Source organism: Dermatophagoides pteronyssinus, unplaced genomic scaffold (genome assembly GCF_027571235.1).
Source record: "Dermatophagoides pteronyssinus isolate colony J.1.1.1.1 unplaced genomic scaffold, Derpt_VIB-CSIC_2022.12 sq0001, whole genome shotgun sequence".
NCBI classification, from domain to species: Eukaryota; Metazoa; Arthropoda; class Arachnida; order Sarcoptiformes; family Pyroglyphidae; genus Dermatophagoides; species Dermatophagoides pteronyssinus.
Genome location: NW_027461525.1, coordinates 3986660 through 4006998, shown reverse-complemented (window position 1 = coordinate 4006998; position 20339 = coordinate 3986660). Strand labels below are relative to the sequence as shown.

Genomic DNA, 20339 nt, shown 5'->3' with positions numbered 1-20339 from the left:
GCATAAATTTGCACAGTTCAATAATAAGTTATAATAAAAATCTTATAAGATTAAAAAGTAAAAAAAAATACTGGGATTAAATCCGAATGTAGTGCAACAAATCCTTTATCATATTTAAAACAAAAAAACAAACCATTTTTTTGTTACTTTAGCTTTGAGGCGAATAAAACAAAAATGTTTCATAGTTTCCAATTGCATTAATGATCAGTTAATACAAAAAAAACTGTAAAAAGTGATCGCTTGAATTATGTTCAACAAATGGTTATAAATAAAGAAAATGACGCTTGATCTGCTTGAAATAGAAGATCGATTGATCTTTTTTTTTCTTGAAAGAAAAGCCAAAAAAATGTGAATGAAAATTGTCGAACCGTCATCATATGCAAAGAAAACATTTTGGATAATAATGAAATGGTACTCATTCGGTATAGAAATCGGACAATTCATATTTATTTAGCACAATTGGCGCAGCTATAAAATTGACTAAATTATATCGATTTTTGCCACCAATAACGGTATTTATAAACAGTTGTGGTCATCATTTTTCTTGATTTTTTTTTGTTTAGTCGTGTTATCATAAAATGACTTTGGTTATTTTTCCGAATCAATGTGACTACTCAAAACTCAATCGAAATAGCTATTACCATTATCACGTTCATATTTCATTTACATAGAAATACAAATCAGGTTTGTAGTATCTATTAATAATGCTCAAATCAAAAATGAAAATCAAAAAAACAATAGATTGATTTATACACATTTGGCGTTCAAAATGTCTATGAAAATATTTGATGGTCATTTTCACATTTATTTAGTTACTGTTGACTGATAATAATCATTATCATACAATATCAAAAAGTATTAATATAATGTCAATGCAATGCATTGCAAAAAAAAAACAAAACAAAACAAAACAAATAAAGAAATTTTCGTAAAGATAGAAAATATGTTATGTACATATGGTTCGATGAATTTTGCATCTGCTAGCCGTTATAATGTTTGATGTTTCTCATGATTTGATTTGATAAATAAGAAAACGTATCATTGCAAGGATACGATGATAATCATCTTATATTTAGCTTTTCTAAAGAAACGATTCGTTTTACAATCGCCAGCACGTGCCTTTAAAAATCGGGAATTGTATTGTTTCAAAGAAAATTCATCATAAAACAATAAGAAAACCAAAAGATTCAATTGTTATCTTCATTTATTCATTGATTTATGACTCGATTTGAAAAAAATGATAAATCAGATAGACATCATTTTATTGTTAATCTTTTTACGACCGGACATTGTTTCTAAAAATAATTTCCCATCCATTATAATTATTATTAAATCCGATCAACACTTTATATCATTCAGATTTGACTTTTCAAACAAATCGTATCTAATGATTACCGAATATATTGAATTGATGCTATTTCAAATAATCGATATGAAAAAAAGTAAATTTTATTATATGATTTTGTGTACATTTTGAATCACAGGTGTGTGTGATGTTGATGAACATTAAACGATGTTTGTTTGATTAATTCACATGTGATGTTGGGGGTTTGTTTATTTTGTTTTGCTGTTGTTGTTGATGTTGTAGAAAAAAGGGAAAAGTATGAATAAATAAGAAGCCAAGCCTAACAAGAACGATAATTATTTGCAATTTGATAAGCTTATGGAAAATCATTAAAAATCTAATCAGGTAAAATTGAATTGACAAATTTTTTTTATCCAGATAAAAAACAAATTTCCGGTATTCATGTAACCGGTGAATAATTTTCGATATATAGTAGCAAGTGACAAATTGAATCAAATATGATTATAAAAACTGTAAGTGTGCCATTGATTTCTATAAAAAGAAATTTTTCATTTAATTCAGTTTCTCATTCCAATTTTAATTATTAGATAACATTGAAGATTGTCAACAACATTTTATTATCATCATCAAAAAAAAAAAAATACAAACAAACAAACAATACAGGACTTGATCGAAATTGAAACTTGAAAAAACCAAATTTCATTTTCTCATCCGATCTATTTTGATGAGAGGAAAAAAACATAGACTTCATATAGCAGAGTGAAGGATTAATTGATGAAAAATATTCCAATTCATTTTCATTATTTGTTCATCTATTACAATAACCTGTTGTATGAATAGAGAGATGTGAGTCTGAATTTCAATGATGTTCGTGATGTAATCAACAACAACAACAAAAAAGTGAATGAACGGAACAGTGAAAAGAGAGTGCAATTGGATGACAAATATAACTTCTTTCTTTTTAGATGGAAAAAAATTCCATTCACATTTACAATCCGAAAGGATTGCTTGCCCAAATAATGAGCAACGATATCTATTAAAATTAATAAGTAACCTAATCATCATCATCATTCATTTAAATGTCTAAAGGGGCTAAAAAACAACAAAACAATAAAATATTAGAATGGATGAATTAAAACTCTCACTCGAACAAAACAAAACAAAAAGTTAGATGCTTAAAATCATGATGATGAATTTCGTGTTTGACCTGAAGAAGACAAAAATAAAATGGAATGATCTTCAAATTTAACTCATCTTCTTGTTGGCTATATATAATCATCGAAATCTTTGGTTCGAATTTTCAATGTAATTTTTTTTGTTGCTTTTCATTCCACCACTGTCAGATTAGTGTATATAGGATTACCAATATATATGTTTTGGTTTATAAATAATAAAAATAATAACGATCAAAATGGCAACGGACCACTCTCAATCCATCTCTTGTTTTTTTCATTGATGAAAATACATGAAGATGGATCACCTCAAATTTCTTCAATCGATGAACCATCGTATCAAACATCAACCAGCTAATTGGCAACAATCATCATCTTATTCATCAACATCATATATGATTACCAAAAAAAACATGTCGTTGAAATTACATCAGGCATCATCATTATTATTATTATGTTGATGATGATAATGATGATCAAGGGCAAACAAGAGAAAAAAATAGAAACTGATCATTATTTTCGATTTTCTCGAGAAAAAAGGTGAGAGTATTGAGAATATTGAACAAATTTTTTACCCGAAATCATTGATGTCAGTATCGATTATGGTACTCAATGGACCAATATTGAAGTAAATATTCATCGTTAATGATGATGAATTTTTGTTCGGCTAGAGGGAAATTGAATTTTTTTTTCTCTTATGGCATCATTGATTATCATCAATAAAAAATAAAAGTTTTTTTTAACTAATACACCTGGCCTATCTACTGTACAACTCATCTTGATCGACAGCCATGATCATGTCAATTTTATTATTCGATACAGGTTTCGGTTTTTTTTTACTAAAGACAACGGGTGTGGGCTGCTATTTTACCATTATGAAGATGCTCTAATCAATAGGATATTGTTTTGATAAGAAAAAATGTGAAAGCTATGATATCGTGAGCGAAGATGTATATTTAAGAAAAAGAAACAAAACAAAAATCCAACACCAAGATTCAAATCTATGATGTTCGATTTCAATTGTTTCAAATCCGATATAAATCTATCATGCTGATGATTTTTTATTATTATTACCAAAGTATTTTGTTTAAGTATGCTTTCTGTTCGATCTATTGATTCTAATTTTGGATCATAAGATGATCTATACTGATTAACGAATTCATTTGGGCAAACAATCAAACTATATATCTTGATCGAACTGTTTTTTTATTTTGATTCAGACATTTAAATAACTTACCGTTATAATTTTCCGAAAAAAAAGAAGAGAATGATAATCATATAAATCTCAAAATTTCTTAACAACAATGATCATAGAAATCGATTTCGTAAAGAGACCACAAATACAATGATCCAAAAAAAATGATTAGCATCTAAATCATGATGAAGTATTTTATGTCCATTAACTGTCAAATATATGGAATTATCGATATACGTTTATACGATGATAATTATTATGAAAATCACTAATCGAATACAATTTTGTATTGAAACAAAAAATATCGATTCGAATTATGCGGGAAAAACGGAAATAAATTCGTTGATGGAATGGATTAAAAAAAATCTCAATTTATTCATATCAATCGAAAGTCGAAATAGAAAATGGTTTTTTTCATCATCGGATTAAATGTTGAATATGGAATAGAATGGATGTTATCTTCGAACGACAACTTGCTAATCACAAGACTTGATTTTAGGAGAAATAGAAAAAAATGAAGAAATTTGAGAAGTCAATTAAACTACACTACCATCATCACACACAACTGCCAACAATACTAAGATCATCGAAAAAAAACATTATCATTATTTATTCATATAAGAATGAACACATTCATTAAGATTGTAAATGCGTAGCCAATCTTGCAAAAGAATGATTTCCGATTTCCTCGTGAAATCAACAACAAGCTGAATCGAATCAATATATGTGAAAATTTTACACACACACACACACATACAGACAACCACACAATGATTATAAAAGTGTTAATGATGATGATAATAAAAAAAAGGAAATAAATATTCTATTTTTTTACGGATATTTATTCAATAAAATGATAATGATATTATTTAATTAATAATTGATCAAAATGTTGCTGTTGTGATATATGTTATGGAATCAGACATATATGAAAAACATGATGAAACAAAATAGAAATAACCGATCTTTGCATTATCAATTACAATACGATTGTCATGCCTGATGAGATTCATGTTTAATCAGGGGAACATAACAAATAATACAGATTTATTGACGACATGTCGGTATGTAGTCTTTGTGATGATTTTGAATTTGACATTTATGTTATGTCTGTGTCTATCATCATAATCATCGTCGTCGTCGTCGTCGTCGAGACAGCCCGATAATGATGACTATTCAAGATCTACCTGTTTCCATGTTTTTGCTTCGATATCTATTCATCATTTCAACAACAACAAAAATTCAATTTTTTTACAATCTATGTTTATGAATTTTCTCTAATCATCATCATCATCATGATCAACAATATCAATTGAAGCGAAATATAGCTAAACAAGAACAAATATCAACATGAAAAATAATTAGCTAGATTCCAGCTAATGATGATTATAATCATTTGAAATATCAACTCGGTATCATCATTCATAATTATTATCATATATTTAAAAGATATATTCACTTGGTTAAAAAAAAGTCGTTCAAACAAGATTCTTTTTGACTTGAAAAACATGGATTCAATTAATCAAAAGCTTAAGATATACATCAAAATGAATAACAGAAAAAAAATGAGTGACAAAATGTTTTGAATAACTTTTAGTTATTACTGAAAATTACACCTGGAAATAAACATTAAAAATTCCTTTGAAATAATAAAGTTCAATAAACGATAAAATCTCGGGTACGATGTCAACAAAAAAAAAATACAATCTATTTTTATGGTGAAAAAAACTAAACAAAAATCAAAAATGTCAAACAGTTTTGATCTGTATTTCGTGAGGAAAATATTAAGGATTTTATTCTAATCTATCTATTTTTTTTATAGACATGAAAATGTTTTCTTAATACTCAGGGAAGCTCACACCCGAAACATTTGATGAAAGAAAAACAGAAAAGGTATAGAAAAAAAATATGATCAATAACCGTTTAATTGCTTTTTTTTGTGTGTATGCACTGCGGTATGTACGGGTGTGTGCGTGTGAGTGGTGTGTATATATCTGCCTCCAATTTTCAATTGAAATTCGACAAGGAAAAAAAGCTATCTTGGTCGGATATCCATTTCAATTAAGATTGAATCAATTTCGCCCAAAAAAACAAAACAAAAAAAATGTTTTGTATCGCGACAACGTAAACGTGTTTTTTTTGTCCCATTCATTTATTGTGAAAAAATTCTCAGTGATATTTTCCAATTGAATTTTATAAAATCGTAACAAATACGGAAATCGATGATGATGATCATCATCATCGATATAGTTAAAAGAAATGCACAGTTATTTGATAATCGTTGAAACTTTTAGAGTACGGAAATTTTTTTTAATGAATTGAAAAAAATAACTATTTACTCACCTTGATTTGGCGAATGATAATGGTAGAATACTGATGATGATGATGATGTGATATAGATAAGAAAAATAATCTTAAAATTAGGTCGAATCCAAGATATTCTTCATTGATAAATCATGAGACAAAAAAAATGCGATTTAATTTTTTCAGTGTTGAACAGTATCGATGAATAATGTAAAGAAAACAATTATAACATGTTCGAATGCAGAGATGGACGAATAGATATCGATAATCGATGAAAACACAACATTCGAATCGAAATCAAATGTGAGTGGATGTCATTTAAAAATATCATGAAAAAAAACAAAATGTTTTATCTCCAGAATCAATAACCATTTAAGCATTGGATCATTGAAGCAATAAAGGTCAAAAAATGATAATAATATGTTCATCAATATAATATTTTTTTTTAAATTTGACTACAGAAATGCTTATGAATGGCGAAATAAGTCAACAATTTTGATTTTTTTAAACATGTCTTTTTTGTTCTCTTGTTATTCACTCATCCAATTCTCCGTTTGAAATCACCATTTAATCGAATCGATTTGATCTTGAAAATTCAATGATGTGAATAATAAAACTCTGTGATCCGTGACTATTTTAACTATTTAAAAAATGAAGAATCTTTCAAGCTTAAAATTTAAACCAAACACAAACACAGATCTAATTTTTGCGGAAAATTTTTATTCAAAAGAATCCATGCACAAACCTACATGAACAAAGACAAAGACAAAGCAAAATAAAAAACTATTATGAAGATGATTCACATCGATTATTGTTAATCAATCAATGAATGCGAAAATATCCATTCATCATCGATGGATAACTTTTCAACAATGGATTTTTTTTTTTTTTTGGTTGTAGCGAAAACTAAATGGCAAATGAAAACTGACATAAATTGGTTTTTTTCTTGAAAAAATTGATCTCAGAACACCGAAGAAATTCAAAAATATCGATGAAGACAATAGATACGAAATAAGAAAATGATAATTTATCAACATGAAAAGTAAGTGATGAAGTTAATGAAAATTAGGTTGATTTGTTATCGTTATATTGTGAAAAATGATGTTATTGTTGATTACAATGACGATGGCGATGTGATGAATTAGCTATATTAGCGTTTATTTGAGGAATATTTTCGAGCGGATGTGAGCTTGCCATACAAAATTCTTCTATTCAATCAGCTGTATATTTCGAACAAATGTTTATAAATTTTAATATCATCATAATATTTGAAGAATTTCTAACTTTCACATTCAATATTAATGGAGTCTTTTTCCTTATCTGATTGTAAATTGTCAATATTTCATTCATAAATGTCACGATAGTCAATTTTTTCTGTCGAGGAAAGTGAACAACAAACTTTTTTTTCTGAATGGTCAAGAAAACTGATATGACAATGCAGGCTCTTTGATGAATAGCGGTTAAATTTAATGAATGAAAAAATTGTTGACCATTCTTTTCAGGCGGAAAAAATAACGCACAATACGATTATTGAAGAACAAACAGTGTCTTAACACACACACACACCCATGTGATAGAAAAAAATACCGACAATTCGACCCGAATAACATGGGAAATAACAAAACTGCATGAGAATTTTAAGTAAAGGTGAACACATGCGTGATCCGTTATTTTTTCTTCATTATCATTTTGATGTTTGGAACATTATGAAACCATATGAACATTGATGAGGATAACTAAACGTCGTCGTCGTCTGTACATTGTTATTTTCATATTAAATGATGTTTTCAACGGCTTCAACTTACTTGTTTTGTATTGTATATTTTTTTTTACAAACATTGCAACAAAAATAAAAGAGGAAAAAAATTGGTGTGTTTTGCTACTGGGAGTGAATGAATATAAAATGAAATGAAATGCTATCATCATCATCATAAAAAGAGATAGAAAAAAGAGAAAGAGAAATTTAGCTCTTTTTTTCCGTTATTTTTTTTTTACTTACTCACTTGTCAAACTTGAGTGAATGAATTGAGGAAAGAAAAAAGATTGGTATTATGATGTAATAACGGGATCTAGAAAGAGAGAGAGAAAAAAAAATGATTTGGCTCCGGAAAGTCACTAAGAACGAAGAGATAGAGTAAGTGGAATTTTTTTTTCATTTTTTTCAAAATAAAAAAAACAGAATCACAAAGAAAAAAGAATTGTATGAAATTTCAGAAACCATATTTTTTTCTGGGTAACTTTCTAAAAAGTCTATTTTCGTATCATCAACTTTGTGACAACATTATATACACACACATAATTTATGACACCCACACACACACACACATGTGTGCATCGGGTGAAAAAAGAAAATAAAAACTAATTTGATCGCCGAAACTAAAAAAATTATTATTATGAAGCAAAAAAAATTGAAAAATGGTTAAGATGACAAGAGTGTGGCCAGGTTGTACATTATTTTATTTAGTTTTTTTTTTTGAACAGAATTCCATGAATCATGGATGTTAACATCAGTTTGGTTGTTCATTTTTCGGTTCGGTCTTAAACTGTTTCTTATTACACAATGGCTAATCATGTAGTGAGTCAACAAAAAATATATAAATGGATGTTATGAAAATGGTGATGTTTTGTTGTTTCTTTTTTTCCTGACAAAATTTTTTTCTTATTCTTTAGAGTTTTTTTTATTACAAAGCATTTCTACAATTTAGTTCATTTTTGTGAAAACCATAACATTTTATATGGAACAACAAGGGTATCTTGATTCACAAATAAAGAAAGGAAATATATAAAAAAACTGATGATAAAGACTGTTGTTTAGCTGTTGTTGTCGTTATAATACCTGTATGGTTTTTTTTTCTTATTAATAATGGATGCATGAAAAAAAATACAAAGCTTAAATAACTGTTTCACAGTATCGAAAAGTATATATTTCATCAGTTTATTTTTTGTTCCGTTATTGTTGTTGTTTACCTGTTCGAAGAATATTGTCAACCGACAACAAAATGAAAAATAAAAACGAGTCTTCGCCTAAAAAAAAGAACACCCAAATGGTTTTTTTTCACATAAGAAAAAAATATCCTTTTTTCGTAAAAGTTTTTCAATCGATCAATTTTTCCCAAAAATGTTGTATTTAATGTGAAAATTTTCAATTTATTTTTTTGTGGGCAAAAAAAAATCAACCAAACAAAACCGAAAATAATCATGTTCAATATTAATACGATTTTGGTCGAACCTTTTTTTTGCTCAACTTTTTTCACTTGTTAATACGATCGGCAAATAATGATGCCAAAAGGATTATGATCTACATATTTCAATACTAAACGCATAGGTAAAATTAAAAGCAAACTTTCCATTTTTTTTTCTCATTTGCATAAATATTTCAAGCACATTAACTTGCTCAAATTGATCGATTCAATTTGATTAATCGTTTAGGATTTTGTTTGGTTTTTATTTTGATAACATTTATATTAAAAAAAACAACGCAAAAATGGTAATAAAAAATAATTATCATTAGTAATATCTGATCATAAAGAGTTTTTCCATAATAGACAATCAATAAAAAAAATGAATGAATTGTTTGTTGGAGATTTATGAAAAAAATAGGCAAATTTTCTTTTACTATCATCATTATTTTCATTTCATTGCTGAACACACATATCAGGCTTGTCATGGAATGTCTTGGTCATTGGTCTTGGTTGTCAGAAAGTTGTTTTTTTATTTAAATAATTTCAACAACCATTAACGTGTCCTATCGATTATCATTAATAGTTTCTATCAATCATTCATTTCAACTGGAATGGATAGTTTTTTTTGTTGCATAGTTGATAGTTTTAATATGAAACGAATTTGAAAACATTGATTGTCATAAGATTCATTGCTTTTTCATACAATATCAACTGAATTTTTTTCTTAAATTATAAACATTTTTTCAACAAAAAAAAATTATTTCAAGTAGATAAAAAATGAAAAGAAAAATTTTCATTATAAAATATAATTATCATGCCAAACTGCTGGTTTGGTTACTTAATAATAAATATCTCCCAAAAAATAATTCACATCATACGATAATCATGAATGCAAAAAAAAAAATTTCTTAGTGCCGGATATTTTCTTTTCTTTTTAAATTAATATTAATTTCATAAAAAATTTCATTACATTGTTGAATAATGGAAAAGAAATTCATATTTATGCATAAATATTTGGTTGTGTGTGTGTGTGTGTGAAAATACACGAAAAAAGCACATCGTGTTCTAGCAATGAATACCGGAAACATTTTTTCCAAACATTATTACACAACACACAAAAAAAATAAGACAAAAGAAAAAACACACCTAATGTAGAAAAGATGAATATGGAAACAAAAAAAATTTGATTTTCTCACATGATTATGTGAGAAGTGCTAACCAGAGAAACACCATTTGTCGGTAATTTGTCCAGCATGCATATGACTTTTGATTGAAAACGAAATTTTTGGAACATGATTTTTTTTTATTGTTACACCATTATAGTTGAACAATTGATATCAGAAAATCATGTGGGAAATGTAGATGACCCGTTTGGTAAGGGAAAAAAGTGAATTTTGTCTAAAATGTTCGTAATTGTATATGTGATGATCCATTGATAATATTAGTCTAAGAAATGTCTGGAATTCATCTTTGCATCTACTAAACCAATGTCATTTCGACGTGTTTAGCATCATTAAATAGTTGTACAAAAAAAAGTAGCCAACTGGTTTTTTCTATTGTTATATCTATTTCTGGAAAAGATATTTGAATGTCATTGATGATGATTATTATGATGATGATGATCTAGATTTTTGTCTGTAAATCATCTTGCTCGATATGCAGGCAAGCAATTCAATGATAATGATCACATGATTTTTTGAAGAAAAAAGATCATTTTGTTTGAAAAGTATTTTTTCATTAACATTTTTGTTTTGAAATTTTCTTATTTTTGTTTTGTATCAAATCATTCCATATGATGATGATGATTGAAATGAATGCGTTGGCATGTCCGAGAATGATCTTCAAATTGAAATTATTTCAATTGTTTTTTATTTAGATTCATTCGATCATTAGTTCATAATAATTATTATTTTTTTTTAACTCTATCAATAAAACAAATGTTTGAATATATTATACACTGTTTACAAAATTTTGACATACCAAACATTGTTATTTTTTTCGTCGATATAAATAATTTTGAATGATTACAACATCCCCAAACGACAACTGAAGAGTGTCCAGAGAAAGACAAAATGGATGAATTTATTATTTTACATCTGTCATCATATATGCGAAATATTAAAGAAAAATTTATCTTCTTCCTCTCTCTCTCTTGATTTTCATTTTGGTTAAAAGAAAAAAAATAAAAAATTGGAACAAAAGCAATTTCATGTGGATAAAATAGGTGTCCAGATGTCTGTTTTGTTTTTGTTTTTTTATTTTTGTTTCGCTCTGGTCATCATTATCAAAACAGACAAAATGTGCATACAAAATATGCACATTTTAAATTTTTCAATGTCATTTATCTAAATGTATTATTTTTTTGTTTATTTTTTATAATGGTTGATGATTGAGAAATGATATTACAATTATCTTTATTTTTCCCGTAACACAATGTGTAGGTGGTAAAAGTTTAATAAAATACTTTTGTCGGTATGGATTCTTGCTATCATCATCATTAGCTATGATGAATTTTAAATTTTTCTTTTTTTTTCAGTCTGGTGTTTTTTCACTGTTGATATATCAAATGAAGAAAACCGATCATTTATATTATCTCGTCAATGTTAATCGATGGGAAAAAATGTTTTCGGTCACAATTTTTTTTCTGTCTTTCGTTGAAATGATAATGAAAAAAAAATCAAGATTGATGTCATCTAATATCAGCAAATTTTTTTCCACCAATACTCCTACATTACTAAGCTTAGTTGTAAACGGGGCCATGAACTAAAGATTGGGATTTATATTTCAAAATTTTTTTCTGTCGTCATTACGTTGATGAGACGGATTTTGATTTTAAATTTTGATAAGAATCATTGTTTTTTTGCATTTGCATCATCTTATTTAGTGATCATCATTATTATATGTGATTTTTCAATTGTTTTTTTTTGTTGTTATATCGACTTTGATTACATTGATGATGATAGCTTTTGGGCTTGTCATAAGATTCCAATAAGACCAATTATTAAACTTTTATTACAATGGGAAAAAGTAATAAAGATGTGTCGAATGAAATAATTTGCGATAAAACATCTCTACAAAACATGTAATACAAAAGCATTAATCTTTAAAACGGATATCGAATTGTTTCTCGAACAATGTTGTTTATAATCATCATTATTATGTGTGACGATAAAAACAATTAAAAAAATTATTCTTTGATAACTAAAGACAAATTTTGTAATAGTTTGATGTATTGTTTTCGTTTAATGTTGAAATTACAATGTCTTTAATATCATCATCATCATCATCATCATCATTAAAATCAACCTCTAATTAGTCGATTTCAGTCATTCCTAATTATTATAGAAATGAATGAGAAAGAAAAGACAATGAATATGAACAAGAAAAAAAATCAAGGTAATTCATTTTATGATTGTTATAGGTAACAATATTTTTTTTAAAACGTTCGATTAAGTCCTTGATGAACAATCGGCATTGGAAATTTCTATGAAAAAAAATTGAAACACACAAAGAATAGTATAACTGATTGTATATCATCGACATTCATATCATTGATTCATTTTTCATACAGCAAATCAATTCGAGCCTCATTTTCAGTGGAAATTTAAATTTTATCAAACTAGGAAAACTAAAGTTCAGTTTTCGTTTTTGATCACCAATAAGTTGTGTGGCCATTATCCAACAATCAAAAAAAAATCACAAATTTCTATTTTGTTTTTGATACTCTTGAATTGAAACTACAAAACCGATGAAGAAAAAACAACAGCAACATTGAAATGAATTTTTTCATGATTTAAAAACAAATTGTCAACTATTAAATGTTTGTGATGGTAACAAATAAAAAAAAATTGTTACAACTTTTCCGTAGTTCATTTTGATTTTCAAATTCCCAACATTTTTTTAATTATTGATCCTTACTTTTTGATATTATCTGATAAATGATTTATTGTGACATTTTGTTTGAATAGAAAATTATCACCCGTTGCTCAGTGATGTAAAATCTGATAATATCAAATTAATTTTTTTCCATTACTTTTAAATTATCTTAAGAAGGAAGAAAATAACGACTGCTTACCATTTAACTAGATGCAACTTGATGAACGACTAGTTTATCAACACGACCAATTTAATCATCATCAACATTAAGGCAAGTTTACTGTTTGTTGTATTATCCTATGCAGTTCAACGCCACCGTTCATTTTGCTTCACCAAAAAAAGCTGCAACGTATATAAATACCCTTCTGAAAAAAACTTGGATCAATTTCTCTTTTTTTATTTCAAAAAAATTACGGAATCGAAATTATAAAACAAAAATGGTGAATCACCAATTGTTTTTGTATTCAACATTTTCAATGATCATACTGTTTATCTGTTGGTCATGGACAACAGCAAGTGAACTTGAACAAATTATCAACAATAATGATAATACTAACAAATCCAAAATTAAAGTTGATGTCTACTATGAAACACTTTGTCCGGATTCAATCCAATTTCTATTGAGACAATTAGTGCCCAATTATGATCGAATCAAAGATAAAGCTGATCTTCGTTTGTTTCCATTTGGTAAAGCTCAGGTAAATTGTTTTTTGTCAATAATTTTCACATTTCCAACATTTTGTTTTGTTTTGAATCAGTTTTTCGAATCTGGTAATTCATACGAATTTTATTGCCAACATGGACCAAAAGAATGTCGTGGTAATATGATACATTGCTGTGTACTTCACCAGAATAGCTATGATGTTTCATTACCATTTATCAAATGTATGGAAAAAGAATTGTATGGATTGCGAAGACCTGATGTAGATTTCGTTGCACAAAAGGTAAGCCTTTTTGATAATAGAAAAAAAAATGATGAAAACAATTTAAAGGTGTTTTTATTTCATCAAATCAATAAACGAATTTAATACGCAAAAATAAGAATAAGAATAAGTTAAGAATAGCAAACGATTGACAATTGAATTTGAAGGGACAATCATATAGGTTTTTTTAATTCAGTGTACATTTTCCACCTTATAAATTGTGAATATAACAATAATAATAATAAACGAATCCCATCAAAATCGATCGTCCTGCAATAAAAATAGCATTGATGTTCGCGGCTATTGTTGTTTTATTTGAACAATTACTTTGCCAACATTTTTTCCTGCCTGAAGATGCTATATATAAAAAACAACAATAAAAAAAAATAATTAAAATCGAACAAAATTTTTCTTTTGTGAGGCGAAAAACAATATAAATACAGAAAAAAAACATACCTCGATAGCATTTATTGATGATTGAACACCGATAATATCATTCATATCGATTCGTATAATCAACTTTTGTGTACGAAACAATTCAATCAATTCGTCAAGATATTGTTGAAAAAAACTTTGATAGTGTCGAAAACGAAATCCAATTATCGATGCCGATTTGTTCAACAACTATGATAATAATAAAGCAATTACAAAGATAATAATAATATAAAAAATTCAATTTATTTTACCTTTATTGGAAGATTTTGAATAGAAATATCCGGAAATCCGATTGTTTTATATCCAGTAATAGCGCCCACAATAACAATTCTTCCACCAACGGCTAAATGTTTGAATAAAATTTCGAACATTGAACCGCCATAAGTCTCCCAGATTACGTCGATTCCGTCCTTTTAAAAAGAAAAAATTTATGAATTTAATGTTGAATTTATATGAAAAATCTTACAGGAAATTTGTCTCCCAAAACTTCATCCAAATTTTCTTGTTTGTAATTTATTATATAATCACATCCAATTGATTCTAGAAATGATTTCTTATCAACTGTTGAACATAATCCGATCACTTTACAGCCTTTCATTTTGGCCCATTGAACGCCAATATGACCACAACCACCGGCTGCTGCGGTAATTAAAACCGTTTCTTCTTTTTTTATCATTCCTGCTTTGTCTAATCCGATTGCAGCTGTGAGACCACAATCCAGTAATGCAATGTATTCGGGTTTGATTTCGGGAACCGGGAAAAATTCTTCAGGCTTGATGTACTGTAAAAAAATATGTTATCCAAAAAATCTTATCCAAACACTATGATGCTTACAATATATTCAGCATAAGTTTTAGGTGGCATTGCAAAAACTAATCCAGATTTACCAATAGAAAATTGTTTTGGATCAATGTCTTTACCAATAGCTTCAATCGTACCCAATCCCTGGTTTAATCAGCAACATTTGTTCAATAATAATCATCATTTGAATTGCAATATTTTACCTCTAAACCTAAACCAAATGGGATATGACCTTTTGGGAAGATCGATGATCGACCAGTCATGATATTCATTTCGGTTGCATTCACACCAGAATAATAATTCTTAATTAATATTTCATCATTGTTTGGTGGACGTAAATCTTCTTCCACAATGGAAGCAGAATCGCGAATTTCATTGGAATATTTGTTGACCAAAAGTTTTTTATATTTTTCAGCATTAATCATCATTGTTGTCATTTGCAATTTGAATTCGGTGAAAATGCTTAGTCATGCAAGTACGAGTGGCCTGTATTGATTAGAATAAAAAGCGTTAAGGATTGAAATATCTTATCAATTAGAAAAATTATAGAAAATGATAACGATTTGCTTGTAACCAAAATATCTATTTTCAATATTAACAAAATGATCTAAAATAACATCAATTTTTTCAATAGTGCGCCAATTGGACCAATATTGATTGGAAACACGTCGATGATTGTACAACGACAAATCTAGGAAAACAACTATTGGTGGATGCAGGACGTAAAACTAAAGCAGTAAAACCAAAAATAACATTCATTCCTACCATCATCTTAGACGAGGTAATACTGTTTTTCTTTTGAATTTAAATTTTTATTTCATCAAATTTATTAACGAAACAAACATTTTAAATCTATCCTATCTAAATGTATATAGAAATATTCGGAACGAATTCAAGATCAAGCTTTATATGGAGATTTTGTTAAATTGATTGAAAATCACTATAACAAGAAAAACGAACATGAAACTAAATAGAAAAATTTAATTGTTCGAAAATTGACTTCTAAATTTTATTTATATTGATTGAAAAATTGGCAGACATTTTTATTGGAAAAAAATATAAATTGTTTAACATTAAATATGATGAATTTGAATAAAAATAAATCAATATTTTAAAGTAGTGATAAAAAATGAATGTAAGCAGCAAAAACTTTTGAGCCATAAATATAATTTTTTCGATTGATTTTTTCATTTTGGGAATGTGCACCATCATCGGCACTACCGATTGGCAAAAGAATGACACTTTTTTTCGTCACTTCTTCTAAAGTCAATGTGACCGGTATTGATCCACCTTCTCGAGTCATATCCGGTTGTATGCCATAAACTAATGAATTGAATAAACATGTGTTAAAAGTCGAAAATGGAAATAATAATAATCCATGGCACATACCATTTTTGATGGCCAATTTACCAGCTATGAAATTATTACTATTCGTATCAGCGATCCATGGTCGACTGGATTTTTGTCTATGTACTGACATTTTGTTTGGTGAATTGAGTTTCATAAACTCTTCGTTCAAATAATTCGTAACTTTGACTGTAATATCATCTGGATCTTGATTTGGTACTAAACGTATTGAAAATTTTCCAATCACTTTATGAGGTATGACGGTTTTCGAACCAGGATCAGCAAACGCGCCTTCGATTCCATGAATAGAAAGACAGGGAAATCGCCAACGATGAGCAAGAATATTAACCTTATCATTGAACCGTAATCTGCTAGTACCAATCTCATCACGATAAGCTTTCTCATCAAAATCAATTGATTGTAATGCGATACGTTCATTAGTTGTAAATGGTTTGACATTTTCCAAGACTCCAGGTATCAAAATATTACCACTTTCATCTGTTAATCTGGACATTAAATGAATTAAATCAGTCATGGCCTCATGAACAGCACCACCATAGACTCCCGAATGAAGATCTTTTTTCGCACATTCAACCTGCAAATAGAAATAGGTATTTCCTCGGAGTCCATAACTAAGACAAGGCCGAGATTGGCCTAACCAATAACTGTCACTTATACAGAAATAATCGACATCCTTCAGGAAGGTATCTTTTAGCGAATAAATCAATTGATGTAATCCTACAGATCCGGATTCTTCCATAGCTTCGAAAATAAACTATAAGAAATAATGATGATAATCATTTAATATCAGTTAATAACATTATTACTTTCAAATTGATTGGCAAGGGGATCGAACAGCTTCTAAATGCATCAATCATATTGATCCAAGCTAGCACTGGGCCTTTATCGTCAGAAGCACCACGGCCATACAATTTGCCATCATGTTCGACCAATTTAAATGGTTCTGTGTTCCAACCATCTTGTAAAAGAGCTGGTTGTACGTCAAGATGTCCATAAATACATAGTGTCTTCTTTTTGATATCATTGCCAATATAACCACAGAGAACAGGTGGCAATGGTAGTTGAGTTCCATCAGGAAATGTTTCATCACCAATCATATGTAATTCACATTCTACACCTTTGGATTCTAGCAACTAAACTACCATTCTGTTAATAAAGGTAAACATTAAAAATATTCATGACTACCTGTTGAAAATGTTTTACAACATTCAATGTTTCTGGACGATATTCTTTTTGCGATGATACACTTGGAATGGCGATTGCATCGGCTAAAGCTTGAACATATGAATCCTGATTTTTTTCGATATAATTCCAAACTATTTTGATTTCATTAGATAATTCCATCCTAATGAAGATGATGATCAATAATGATTTTTTTTTGATTAATAAGCAGTATCAATAGAAAAATTTAAAAACTGACTTGATAAAAATGATTTGGATTAAATTTCGTTTAAATAACAAACGATTGATAATCTATCGTTTCACATGAAAGAAACTTAGATACTCTGTGTTTTATCATCAAGATAAGATTTATGACAAATAAATATGATCAATTTTAGAGCTTTTGTTTATTTTATTGACATTTTTTATTTGGAAAAATAACAAATCAAAACTAAATGTCTGGTTAATATAAATCAGCAAATATATGTTTGTAAAATGAAATGATATTAAATGATATGGAAAAAATGTTAAAGATGGAAATATTGCTTTTTTTAAAAAAATACTTTATCTAGTACGTCGTAAGCAAATACAAACAAGGATTATTAGGACTAAGATACAAAATATACTAAACACGATTGTCATGATGAACCATGAACGAATTTTACAACGAAGTGAACCTTTTGGATATTCTTCAGTACAAATATATAACGGTACATTCAAACCGAACGTTTCCAATGCTTGATCTAATTTTTTCAAATCAACATCATCATCGGTACAATAGATTTTGGCTGCACGATGGACACATTCCAATAGTTCCCAATACGAACAACATTCTACTTTGTATTTAGGCTGATAAACATCAGTTGATGTGAAAAAGAAACCTGATGAAAAACGACCAAATTGATGATGTTCACGTTGTCGATCACGACATCGTTGAAAATCTGGCCAAATTCGTTCCAAACAAATTCGACTACGTGATGAATAATTTGAATCAATCGTTTTAAAATTAATAAATGATTGTAATATGAACCAAATGAAGAATAAACGATAAATGGTTAATGAATGAAACCAATTAATTATGTTATCGGAGATGAACATTATTTATCGAAATTTTTTTTGCAACATAAATTAGTTGAATGAATGTATGTATTTCGTTCACAATGAGGTATATACAAATAAGTTGGAAATATATTCCACAAATCAGCAATGATAATTGCCTTGTTGAAAAGATACATTTTTCCCATGTTAACAAGTTTAATTTGAGACAATTACAATATCCGCCCGACAATGAAATTCAATAAATTAAATCAATTGCTATGTACTTAATCACATTAAAAAAACTATCATCACGAGTTTCCTTTTGAAAAAAAAACAATATTTACAGACATTTGAATTTGTCAAGATCACCAGACATTTAATAATATTATTGTTGAAAATAACAGTGATGTCAACAATGATAACAAATAAGAAATCGAGGATGTGCCGGACGAATATCGTTGAATGCGACCACTACATTCAATATTTTGTCGTGGAAATTGTTCATGACAGATTTCGGATGGAACAGCCGAGCCTAATTGACGACTATAGGCAATCATATCATGTTTTTCATTTGGACAATGTTGACGAGCTGCATATTCAATGCAATCTAAAAATTCATAATAAGCACAACAGGAAATTCTATTAACCGATTCGGTTAAAGCAGCTCGTGTATATACTGGTTCAAGATTATCACGTTCATATGTTAATCGTTCACTTTGTTTGTCCATACATTCTTGCCATTGTTTTCCAATTTTATATAGACAAGTACCACCTTTAGCAAAAATTGTATCTTGAGCAATAGTTTGATGATAATGATTTGCTAATAATAATAGAATCACAATAGTCAATCGTTGATGATCCATTACGAATTATTAAATTTAAACAAATAAACCGATTCGAATAAAAGTGACCGAAAGAATGACAAAGCCATTACGAAAAAAACAAAATGAATAAATAAAAAATTTTTTTGAAAAGCAAATTTACAGAAGAAAACAAATGATCCAATGATGTAGTCGTTTTGAAGGTTACCATCCATTTCATCAAACCACCTACATACCTCTTGCATCCATCAATTTAAATGACGAAGAAAGTTGCAACCTGTCGTTTATAGACAGATATTTACAAATTTCGATTGAGTATATTACATTCATTCATAAATGTTAACTTTTTTCCATAGAATTCTTACCATAAATAGCTATTTATGGTAATGTTGAAATAGCATCGAAATGATGTACACATCCGCTCAATTTAAAAAAAAATCAACAGTTGTCTTTGGCATACAAACATCCTATAAATATACAAAATTGGCTATGAAAATAAATAAACGTAAAATACACACACATCCTTATTTAATTTCTGTGTTCCCAAGTGGACAATGTCCACTAAATAATATAGAGATTTTATGAAGGTGAGATTCAGTGATTCATTGATGAGACACACACAGAAACGAAAACAACCACAAAACTTTAAGTAGGTGGATATCTGAATTGAAATGTAGATAAATTCAAAATTATCGACAAAAAAAATTCAATTCAAACTTTACGAATGGATAAAGAAAGAGTAAGAAATTCAAATCAT

The 20339-nt window shown here is 28.2% G+C and overlaps 3 protein-coding genes across 3 annotated transcripts; 1 reads left to right on the top strand and 2 right to left on the bottom strand.

Moving 5' to 3' along the window:
- The first annotated feature begins 6883 nt into the window (after positions 1-6883).
- LOC113797599 (GILT-like protein 1) lies at positions 6884-16310 on the top strand. Its single transcript, XM_027348005.2, has 5 exons — positions 6884-7019; positions 13246-13733; positions 13794-13979; positions 15829-15975; positions 16070-16310. Exons 2-5 carry the CDS (start codon positions 13335-13337, stop codon positions 16166-16168), a joined length of 831 nt encoding a protein of 276 aa, XP_027203806.2. The 5' UTR covers positions 6884-7019; positions 13246-13334; the 3' UTR covers positions 16169-16310.
- On the bottom strand, positions 14119-15703 carry LOC113797596 (prostaglandin reductase 3-like). Its single transcript, XM_027348003.2, has 6 exons — positions 15398-15703; positions 15228-15338; positions 14860-15174; positions 14645-14803; positions 14415-14582; positions 14119-14315 (listed from the first exon to the last, which is right to left on the bottom strand). Exons 1-6 carry the CDS (start codon positions 15629-15631, stop codon positions 14259-14261), a joined length of 1044 nt encoding a protein of 347 aa, XP_027203804.1. The 5' UTR covers positions 15632-15703; the 3' UTR covers positions 14119-14258.
- Positions 16174-20213, bottom strand: LOC113797587 (cytosolic non-specific dipeptidase-like). Its single transcript, XM_027347993.2, has 6 exons — positions 19164-20213; positions 18355-18693; positions 17748-17907; positions 17369-17695; positions 16584-17316; positions 16174-16517 (listed from the first exon to the last, which is right to left on the bottom strand). The coding sequence occupies exons 1-6, from the start codon at positions 19622-19624 to the stop codon at positions 16306-16308; spliced, it is 2232 nt and encodes a 743-aa protein (XP_027203794.1). The 5' UTR covers positions 19625-20213; the 3' UTR covers positions 16174-16305.
- Between the last annotated feature and the right edge of the window lie 126 nt (positions 20214-20339).

Bases quoted from the DNA above. Each gene is read 5' to 3' on its own strand.
- LOC113797596 (XM_027348003.2), bottom strand. From the start codon at position 15,631: ATGACAACAATGATGATTAATGCTGAAAAATATAAAAAACTTTTGGTC. The intron at 15,175-15,227 runs GTAAGCATCATA...ATTTTTTTACAG, and splicing joins AAACTTATGCTGAATATATT to TACATCAAGCCTGAAGAATT. The intron at 14,804-14,859 runs GTAAGATTTTTC...TCTTTTTAAAAG, and splicing joins TTTTGGGAGACAAATTTCCT to GACGGAATCGACGTAATCTG.
- LOC113797587 (XM_027347993.2), bottom strand. From the start codon at position 19,624: ATGGATCATCAACGATTGACTATTGTGATTCTATTATTATTAGCAAAT. The intron at 18,694-19,163 runs GTTATTTTCAAC...TTCATCACGTAG, and splicing joins TTATCATTGTTGACATCACT to TCGAATTTGTTTGGAACGAA. The intron at 17,317-17,368 runs GTAATAATGTTA...TATTTCTTATAG, and splicing joins CCTTGCCAATCAATTTGAAA to TTTATTTTCGAAGCTATGGA.
- LOC113797599 (XM_027348005.2), top strand. From the start codon at position 13,335: ATGCAGTTCAACGCCACCGTTCATTTTGCTTCACCAAAAAAAGCTGCA. The intron at 13,734-13,793 runs GTAAATTGTTTT...GTTTTGAATCAG, and splicing joins TTCCATTTGGTAAAGCTCAG to TTTTTCGAATCTGGTAATTC. The intron at 13,980-15,828 runs GTAAGCCTTTTT...TTTTTTCAATAG, and splicing joins TAGATTTCGTTGCACAAAAG to TGCGCCAATTGGACCAATAT.